Source organism: Myxocyprinus asiaticus, chromosome 30 (genome assembly GCF_019703515.2).
Source record: "Myxocyprinus asiaticus isolate MX2 ecotype Aquarium Trade chromosome 30, UBuf_Myxa_2, whole genome shotgun sequence".
In the NCBI taxonomy this organism is placed as follows: Eukaryota; Metazoa; Chordata; class Actinopteri; order Cypriniformes; family Catostomidae; genus Myxocyprinus; species Myxocyprinus asiaticus.
Genome location: NC_059373.1, coordinates 38176083 through 38187059, shown reverse-complemented (window position 1 = coordinate 38187059; position 10977 = coordinate 38176083). Strand labels below are relative to the sequence as shown.

Below are 10977 nucleotides of genomic sequence, written 5' to 3'. Positions count from 1 at the left end.
TCCAAACTACTCCAGTGGTTAAATCCATGTCTTCAAAAGGAATATGATAGGTGTGGGTGAGAAACAGGTCAATATTTAAGTCCTTTTTCAATATAAATTTCCACTTTTACCAGCCTTCCTAAGCGCTCTTCTCCTTATTTTGTTTTTGGTGATTCGCATTCTTCGTGCACCTACTGGGCAGTGAGGAGAATTTATAGTAAAAAAGGACTTAAGTATTGATCTGTTTCTCACCCACCCCTATCATATCACTTCTGAAGACATGGATTAAATCACTGGAGTTTTATGGATTACTTTTATGCTGCCTTTATGTGCTTTATGAAGCTTCAAAGTTCTGGCCACCATTCACTTGTATTATGTTGACCAACAGAGCTGAAATATTCTTCTAAAAATCTTCATTTGTGTTCCACAGAAGAAAGAAAGTCATACACATCTGGGATTGCATGAGGGTGAGTTAATGATGAGAGAATTGTCATTTTTGGGTGAACTATCCCTTTAAGGCTACAGAAGACTGCATGAGTCATACTGAATATTATGATAAATATAAAGTAAAGAAACTTTCTTGTCCTTTTTGAAGCTTGACAGCCTGTGTTCACTTTAATTGAATGGAGAGTAGTGCGAACATTCTGCTTAACTTCTTCCTTTGCATTCCATGGAAGAAAAAATTAATACAGGTTTGGAATGAAATTATTATTATTTTTATTTTTTTTTGCATGAACTATCCCATTAAGAACAGTCATTGGTAGTTACATAAGTCTGGGGTTTTTAAGCTGGGGTGCTAGGGGGTCCACAAAAAATGGATGGAAAAATTTACGAAAGTAAGCATTTACAAAATTTGACATTATTACAGTTTCATTCTGTTACATTACACTAATAGTGTGTGAAAAGTGTGCCTTTAAAGGAATAGTCCAACCAAAAGTGGAAATTATTTCTTTATTACTCACCCTCAAGTTCTTTCAAACCCATATGACCTAATTTTCTCAGGCGTTTATGTGCCTTTATGCATGTGAATAGTAACTCCAGTCTGTAAAGCCCCCCCATCCAAAAAAAACCAAAAAAACACACGCTACAACCACAATAAATGTAATCAGTATAATTTATGCACTATATTGCAAGTCTTCTGGAGAGATACGATCATTTTGTGCGATGAACAGAACAAAATTTAAGATGGTATTCAATCTGAAATCTTCTTGCTTTAGTACAATGACAATATAAAAGCCAATTATTTAAATTTGCAAACACCATGTTGTCTTTATGATATCACACTTTGTCATTTTCTCACATTTATTCTTTACTTCATCCAGATGCCACAACATTCTTCTTACATTCAGAGTCTAAATATGAAGAATGTATATTATTATATATTCATCATCAAATATAATAATGTAAATCATATATGTTTCATGTGTTTTTCTCTGTAGATTTTCCCAGATACATCAGTGTGTCTTCAGTTCTGACCTGGAATACCCATAGCTGTCACTTCTCTAGGATATGAATTTCAGTGAGGCAGATAAAAGTCAGGAAAACATGGACATGATGTTTCATTAGATGCCTTTTATAACTATTAAACTCTCTGGTGTGGTCTTATTTCCTGCTAATTTTGATTAAAGTCACCTTCTTAGACGGTGCTCCAGACATCACCATGGCAACCATTGTTATGGAGATGATCGGCCGACTGTTCATTAACCTGCAGCAGGTGAGGCGAGTTCCCCAAATGCTCACCGAGATGTTGCCCTCCATGCCTGGCACCCTGCGTGACACAGAAGTGCCCCGTTTTTTCCGCGAGCGATACATCCACTCTGGCTATCGGCCACTCCACCAGAACTGGCGCTACTACTTTATGTCTCTCTTACAGCGCCACAACGAGACCATAAATGTTTGGACACACCTTGTCGGGGTGTTAGTGGTGCTCACAAGAACAGCTCAACTTACTGAGACTGTAGATTTCATCAACGACCCTCATTCCTGGCCTCTACTCATCCTTCTCTTGTCATCAACGGGCTACATGACCATCAGTACCATGGCCCACTTGTTGGCGGCAAAATCTGAGCTCTGCCATTATTCCTTCTTCTTTCTGGATTATGTAGGTGTGGCGATGTATCAGTATGGCAGCGCAGTGGTACACTACTACTATGCCATTGAAGAAAGCTGGCATGCATGTGTCCGGGGCTGTTTCATGCATATCGCTGGTCTCCTATGTTGCCTTTCCTGCTTCGGCTGCTGTTACGGAAAGTATCGGAATTACAATCTACCTCCCTGGGTTCGCAAATTAGGTCAAGTTTTGCCTTCAGCCGTAGCTTATGGTTGGGACACCAGCCCTGTGTTTCATCGTTTGGGCCTCTGGTTTCTTTCTTGGGCGAGGGGCGATTCCAGAAGCAGTCCTGCTTTGATTTTCCACTTTGGCCAAATTGCGTTCTTTTTTTCCAGTGTGTTTTTCTTCACCCAGCCTGTTCCCGAACGCTGGTTCCCTGGTCACTGTGACTTCCTGGGTCAGGGTCATCAAGTATTCCATGTGCTGCTGGTTTTGTGTACACTGTGTCAGATCCATGCTTCATATTTAGACTACCTCAACCGACGACACTTGTACGTTCATCTCCATGCTAATGGCGAGGCATTGTTCTTTGTTGTTCTGTATATTTTAACAGAGATCGTATGTGCTCTAATAGCCTTATATATGCTTGGGAAAATAAAAAGGTTGCTCGGGTGCAGGGAAAAAATTAAGTAAAAAGTAGGGTTTTTCTTCAACTTGTTTTCTTCAATTCATGTCCCAGGGGTTGAATTTTATTACAAAAAAACAGATTTGAAATGTTTTTAGATATATATATATATATATATATATATATATATATATATATATATATATATATATATATAAAACATACTTTTCACCAGGCCTTCAACATTTATTTTTGGTACTTTTCAAATGCCTTTTACGTATAGATTTGACTGTTTTAGCCTTGTCCCAGACCCAGACTTTCAGTATTAAACTATGAAAATCCATATTAAAAATACAAATAATTAAATTTTTAAAACTATGAGAATTTTAACAGAGTAATTACACCATTTCAATATTTTTTGTGTGAAAATGATTTCTATACATTTTTCAAAAAATACATCTGTCCACGTATTTTCCCCCTAAAAATGTTTGTATATACATATATATATATACAAAAGTAAGTGTACTTGTTTAGCAAGTCAACAAAAGTGTGAGTGAAGAGCATGCTTGTGATTAAATGTGTGATGTTTGAAGAAAACAAACAAACCAACAAAGAAAATTCAAGGTAAATATCCCTTATAAGCAGAATATATTTTTTTTTTTATCAAATTAAACAAAAAGTGTGAAAATATTATTTAATTGTGTGTATTTAGGATACATAAAATGTTAGCTATGAAATAACCTTAAAGGAATATTCTGTGTTCAATACAAGTTGAGCTCAATCGACAGCATAATGTTGATTACCACAAAAATTCATTTTGACTTGTCCCTCCTTTTCTTTAAAAAAGCAAAAGTCTGGGTTACAGTGAGGCACTTACAATGGAAGTGAATGGGGCCAACTTGTTAACATCAAAATACTCACTTTTTTTAAAAAGTTTAGCCACAAGACATAAAGGATATGCTGTTAACATGATTTTAGTGTGATCAAATCACTTACTAACCTTTTCTGTGTAAAGTTATAACCAATTTTACAACTTCGTTGCCATGATGATGTAATCCTAAAACCCTAAAACGACTGTAAAAATGACGATTTAAACGACTTTACAGCTTAAATAACACATGAGATTTAACAGAAGAATTAATGTAAGTGCTTTTATAAAATTATAAACTTCAAATATCTGCCTTTAAACCCTCCAAAAATTGGTCCCCATTCATTTCTATTGCAAGTGCCACATTGTAACCTTGATTTGTGCTTTTTATTTGATTTTTTTTTTAAGAAAAGGAGGGACGAGTCGAAATTCATTTTTGTGGTAATCAACATTATACTACAAATGCTGTCGATAGAGCTTAACTTTTATTGAACCCGGAATATTCCTTGAAGACAAAGAAGATGGCCATTTTATTTAAAAAATATAAACATTAAAAATTTAATTCCCAGCATCCCAGTTTCATTTCCAGCATTTCTGTACAGAATTTGAGATGTACTGGTAATGAAACTGTGCTGGGAATTTTCATGACATTCGGGGAAAAAATGACAAAAATAAAACTCCTGTGTTGCATGTTCTTACATTGTTGTACATTGTTATAGACAAAAGAAAGAAAAAAATGAGAGTGTGGAAAAACATTTTAACGAGACTTTACTTTCTAGAAATCCACAGTAAAAGTGCCTGAAGTTGAAGAAACACCTAGGAATAGTTTGACAGAAGCTTAAAGGAACAGTTCACCTTAAAATGAAACATTTTCCCCTCTGTCGTAATTCTCAAATAGTTTTTGCATTTAATAGTTTTGGGGGGAATTATTCCTTTAAGAGTTAAGTGGTAAATTCACCCAAAAATGTACATTTTGTCATTATTTACTCTTACTCATGTTGTTCCAAATGTGTATGCTTTTATTTTCTTCCATTTAACACAAAAGGAGATATTTTAAAGAATGATGATGCTGCACATTGCCATACAATGAAAGTAAATAGGGAGTCTGTTAGTCCCTTTCATTCCGCTAAACATTTCCTTTTGTGTGCGGAAGAAAGTCAGATCATCTTGCACAGAAGAAAGAAAGTCATATGCTTTTGGAACGATTTGAGGGTGAGAAAAATAATGACAGAATTTTCATTTTTGGATGAACTATCCCTTTAAGAACGTATTCTTTAATGGACCAAGCCTTATGTATTAAAATATGAGAAAATTCTCAATGCTTAAACAAATTGTTGTCTTGAATGTATTCATGAATTTATTGAGTGCCTATCTGAGAGTCAAGTATTTAGTGTGACACACCAGCCAGCCAGCTGACCTTTTATGAAGCCAGCATATTGTATTAGCACAATACTTTAGAATGAAAATGTTTATTCAAGCTCATGTACATTAAGTTTACGACACAAATAAGATCTTATGTACTTGTCATGGACAAATCAGAATAGGACATTAATCTTATATTACATCACTTTATGTTGTTATCATTAAATGCTCAACATTAAAAATGAGCCAGTCTAAGCAGGTAGTTAATGTTGATAATAATCATGATTTGTCAGATCTTGAACATACTTTTGTATGTATTAAGTGCTTTCGTTAATGAGACACTAGTATGTAAAAAGTAATGAACTGTACTTCTGTCAGCAAACAGTATTGGGACAATACTTCATATGAATTCCCGTTGTACTTGTTGAAGTTTTAGACGTCTTGTTTTGTCACAATGTAGACTGTATTAAAAAAAAATTTAAATCGTGTACTTGAAAGAGGTACTGTATTCTCAGTGCGAGAACAACCTCTGTTGTGCCTTCTGTAATTATTTGCACCTTAGATTGCTTTTGAATGGAAGCAACATCAATGACTTTGTAATTTCACATGTTTCTGTAGTGGATAATAAACAGTGGCACATATTGAGCTTGATTGGTACTTTACATTTAATGGCCATAGACTGATTTTCTTTAGACCATCACAGCATTTACTGGTCTCTTATTGTATTGCACAGTAGCTAATTCAAGTACTTTGTATGCGAATCAGAAGGCCTAATGAAAGCACTGATTGGATGTCTAGTGATCAAGGCAAGCCCTAATTTGAGAGAGCACCTTCTCTGTATTACTTGACTAAGTTTGGAATGGATTACTAGCTTAGAGCATACTGAATACTGTGCAGTATGTAGTGTATACTGCATACTATTTTTTAGTATGTGAAATGGTATGCAGTATACAATGATAAATGTTTCAAGAGTAGTATACTACATTATTGTCATTTGACCTCATCTTGATGCAAGTTCAGTTCACTCAATTCAGTGAGTGGCATCTGTTGGTTGTTTTGCATTTTTGTATTTTAATTAGGGCTGTCAATCAATTAAAATTTGTAATCGAATTAATTACATAGTATGCCGATTAATTAATAAAATTATCGCGTATAGAAATATTTGCTGAGAAAGTCCCTCAAATAACAATTCAAAATATATAAGGATTAAATATTTAGTTACATTTAAGTAATTATGAATAATATACTCCGATCAGCCACAACATTAAAACAACCTGCCTAATATTGTGTAGCTCCCCCTCGTGCTGCCAAAACGGCACCATCCCGCATCTCAGAATAGCATTCTGAGATGCTATTCTTCTCACCACAATTGTACAGAGCGGTTATCTGAGTTACCGTAGATTTGACAGTTCAAACCAGTCTGGACATTCTCTGTTGACCTCTCTCATCAACAAGGCATTTCCATCCACAGAACTGCCACTCACTGGATGTTTTATGTTTTTGGCACCATTCAGGGTAAATTCTGTTTTGTGTGAAAATCCCAGGAGATCAGCAGTTACAGAAATGATCAAACCAGCCCATCTGGCACCAACAATCATGCCACGGTCCAAATCACTGAGATCTAATTGTTTTACCCATTCTGATGGTTGATGTGAACATTAACTGAAGCTCCTGACCCGTAGCTGTATGATTTTATGCACTGCCGCCACACGATTGGCTGGATGATTGTTGGTGCCAGATGGGCTGGTGTGAGTATTTCTGTAACTTCTGATCTCCTGGGATTTTCACACACAACAGTCTCTAGAATTTACTCCGAATGGTACCAAAAACAAAAAACATCCAGTGAGGAGACTTAAACTGAGTGAGTGTGTCTGCATCCTGAACAGTGTTAGGGAGAATATTCCATAGTTTAGGAGCCAAATAGGAAAAGGATCTACCTCCTTTTGTGGATTTTGATATTTTAGGAACTATTAACAGGCCAGAATTTTGTGATTTTAATGAACGTGATGAAATATAGCATGTCAGAAGGTCACTTAAATACTGTATACTCAACCATTCAAAGCTTTGTACGCAGTGAACAGAATTGTAAAATTAATATGAAATTTAGCAGGTAGCCAATGTAACAACGATAAAATGGGGCTAATATGATCATATTTCTTGGTTCTAGTCAGCACTCTGGCAGCTGCATTTTGAATCAATTGAAGTTTATTTATTGATCTTGCTGGACATCCTCCCAGTAATGCATTACAATAATCTAGTCTTAAGGTCATGAACGCGTGAATTAGTTTTTCAGCATCGGCAACAGTGAGCATGTGTCGTAATTTAGCAATATTTCTTAGGTGGAAGAATGCTGTTCTACAAACATTGGAATTGTGATTTTCAAAGGACAGATTATATAATATAACACCCAAGTTCTTCGCTGTTGAAGACGACGTAACAGTGCATCCATAGAGAGTCAAATTATATTTTAGTGGCTTACTTTTAGAGGTTTTTGGTCCAATAATTAGTAGCTCTGTTTTGTCGGATTTGAGTAGAAGTAAATTTCTGGCCATCCAATCTTTGATTTCATCGATACACTGCTAATTTGGAGAATTGTGAATTTTCATTGGGTTTAGAAGAAATATAAAGTTTGGTATCGTTTGCATAACTGTGGAAACTTATTCCATGATTCCTGATAATATCTCACAGGGGAAGAATGCATAAGGAGAAAAGCAGAGGCCCTAAAACTGATCCATGTGGCACTCCATACTTAACTTTTGTTTGATTTGAGAATTCCTCATTTACACATACAAAGTGGTAGCGGTCTGATAAATAGGACCTAAACCATGCTTACACAAGTCCACTAATGCCAACATAATTCTCCAGCCTATTCAAGAGAATGTTGTGGTCTGTCGTGTCGAAGGCAGCACTAAGATCTAAAAGCACTAGAAGAGAAATGCAGCCGCAATCAGATGATAAGAGTAAGTCATTTGTAACTCTGATAAGTGCAGTCTCTATACTGTGATGGGGCCTATATCCTGACTGAAATTGTTCATATATAACATTACTCTGTAGAAATGAACAAAGTTGAGAGGACACTACATTTTCTAGTATGTTCGACATAAATGACAGATTTGAAATCGGTCTGTAATTTCGGTCTGCCAATTCTCCAGAATGAAGCTGTAGCTTCTTAATAAGCGGTTTGATACCATTGTAAAGTTTATTGGGACATGTCCTAAGCATAGCGAGAAGTTAATAATATTAAGAAGAGGTTCTGAGATTACAAGGAATACCTCTTTTAAGAGCTTAGTTGGTATTGGATCTAACATACATGTTGTGGCTTTTGAATTTTTGATAAGTTTTGTTAGCTCTTCATGACCTATGACAGCGAAGGATTGAAGTTGCTTATGAAGAAAAGTTTTCTGAGGTGCTGTGACAGTTGATTGCATAGTTCCAATTTTATTTCTGATTATTTCAATTTTATCAGTAAAGAAATTCATTAAGTCATTACTATTGTGCTGCGATGGAATATCTGGTTCAGTTGAGGCTTTTATTCCTAACCAATTTAGACACAGTACTGAATAAACAGCTAGGACTGTTGTGGTTATTTTCTATGAGTTTGCTAAAATATGCTGACCTGGCAGCTTTTAGTGCCTGTCTGTAGCTACAGACACTATCCTTCCATGCACTGCGAAATACCTCTAATTTTGTATTCTTCCACTTGCGCTCCATTTTCCTAGCTGCTCTCATGACAGCATGAGTGTGATCATTGTACCATGGTGAATTTTAATCGAAGGGGGGCGACACTATCAAGAGTGATAGAGAAGACTGCATTTATATTTTCTGTTATTACATCAAGTTCTTCTTGAATTTTTGGCTTACTGAGTATGTGAGACAATTCTGGAAGATTATTAGTGAAGCTATCTTTAGTGGTCGAAAGAATAGTTCTACCTGAACGATAACATGGTGTAGATTGAGTGGCATTAGCTGATCGCAGCAAACAAGAGACGAGGTAATAATCTGAGATGTCATCGCTCTGCGGTAGAATTTCCATAGTATCAACATCAACTCCATATGACAGAATTAAATCTAGCATATGATTATGGCGATGAGTTGGTCATGTCGCATTTTGTCTGACTCCAAGAGAGTTGAGAATATCGAGAAATGCTAATCCCAATGTGTCATTTTCATTATCTGTGTGAATGTTGAAGTCACCAACAATTAAAGCTCTATCTACATTAACTACTAGATCTGATAGAAAATTAGCAAATTCACCAAGGAAATTTGAGTACAGCCCAGGTGATCTATATACTGTTGCAAGCGCAGAAGATGACAGAGATTTTTTATTTATATCTGATGGTGTCATATTAAGCATTATTAGTTCAAAAGACTTAAACTTATATCCTGTCCTCTGAGTAACACCAAAAACCTCATTGTAAATTGTAGCAACACCTCCTCCTCGACCCTTCAGTGAGGCTCATGTTTATAACAATAACCTGAGAGAGTAGATTCATTTAAACTACTATATTCATGCGGTTTAAGCCAGGTTTTAGTCAAACAGAGTGCATCCAAACTATGATCTGTAATAATTTCATATACAATTAGTGTTTTGGTGGAAAGAGATCTAATGTTTAGTAGCCCTACCTTTATATGATGTTTATCTTAAATGTTTTTGTTTTTTTCAAGTTTGACCTTAAACACATTTTTTCTAAATGATTTAGTGAGGGGTTTGTGTCTGGTAGTCTCTGTATGATATCTAGGTGATACAGTCTCTATGTGTTGTAGTTTATGTGACCTGTGTGACGTCTCAAGGCAGCTAGCAGACGTTCGGATTAGCCAGTTTGTCTGCTTCATGACCTGGGCCCCAATTAGTCAAATACTATCACTATTAAGGCTATGAGCCAAATTACTAGAAAGGAAAGCGGCACCTTCCCTGGAAGGATGGAGTCCGTCTCTCTTTATCAGGTCAGATCTACCCCAAAAAATCTTCCAATTGTCTATAAATCCTATGTTATCCTCCAGACACCACTCAGACATCCAGCCGTTCAGTGACACTAATCTACTATAAACCTCGTCACCACGACGAGCAGGGAGGGGGCCAGAGCATATTACAGCGTATGACATAATTTTTGCAAGTTCACACACCTCTTTAACATTACCTTTAGTGATCTCTGACTGGCGAAGCCGGACATCATTAGTGCCGACATGAATAACAATTTTAGAAAATCTATGTTTAGCATTAGCCAGCACTTCTAAATTTGATCTGATGTCAGACGCTCGAGCCCTGGAAATGCATTTAACAATGGTGGCTGGAGTCTCTATTTCCACGTTCCTTACAATAGAATCACCAATTAGAAAGGCTCTTTCAACATGATTCTGAGTGGGTGCATCACTGTGCACCAATAAAGCATAATGTTGATTACCACAAAAATTTATTTTGAGTCATCTGTTTTTTTCTTTAAAAAAAGCAAAAATCGAGGTTACAGTGAGGCACTTACAATGGAAGTGATTGTGGCCAATTTTTTGAGGATTTAAAGGCAGAAATGTGAAGCTTATAATTTTATAAAAGCACTTACATTAATTCTTCTGTTAAAACTCATGTATTATTTGAGCTGTAAAGTTGTTTAAATCGTCATTTTACAGTCATTTTAGAGTTTTAGGGTTTGTTAACATTACATCATAATGGCAGGGGCCTGGGTAGCTCAGCGAGTAAAGACGCTGACTACCACCCCTGGAGTTTGCGAGTTCAAATCCCAGGGCGTTCTGAGTGACTCCAGCCAGGTCTCCTATGCAACCAAATTGGCCCGGTTGCTAGGGAGGGTAGAGTCACATGGGGTAACCTCCTCGTGGTTGTGCGTGGATGCCGCGGTGGATGGCGTGAAGCCTTCCGTGAAGACATGCTATGTCGAGCCACGTGATAAGATGCGCGTGTTGACGGTCTCAGATGTGGAGGCAACTGGGATTTGTTCTCTATGCCACCATGAGGACTTTGAGTGCATTGGGAATTGGGCATTCCAAATTGGGGAGAAAAAGGGGAGAAAAAAAAACATTACATTGTCATGGCAACGAAGTAAAATTGGCTATAACTTTACATAGAAAAGGTTAGTATGTGAT

At 36.5% G+C, this 10977-nt stretch overlaps 1 protein-coding gene across 4 annotated transcripts in view; it reads left to right on the top strand.

Moving 5' to 3' along the window:
* Positions 1–10977, top strand: part of LOC127420745 (membrane progestin receptor alpha-B-like) — a 38737-nt gene that overhangs the window by 908 nt on the left and 26852 nt on the right. For 2 of the 4 annotated variants that reach the window (XM_051663265.1, XM_051663267.1), the window contains exon 2: positions 1419–5529. In XM_051663265.1, coding sequence (XP_051519225.1) covers positions 1640–2722 — 1083 coding nt within the window. In that variant the 5' untranslated portion in view covers positions 1419–1639 and the 3' untranslated portion in view covers positions 2723–5529. Of the gene's footprint in view, positions 1–409; positions 447–1418; positions 5530–10977 lie in introns of those variants that run through there. The other 2 variants (XM_051663266.1, XR_007893864.1) reach the window with 2 other exon arrangements.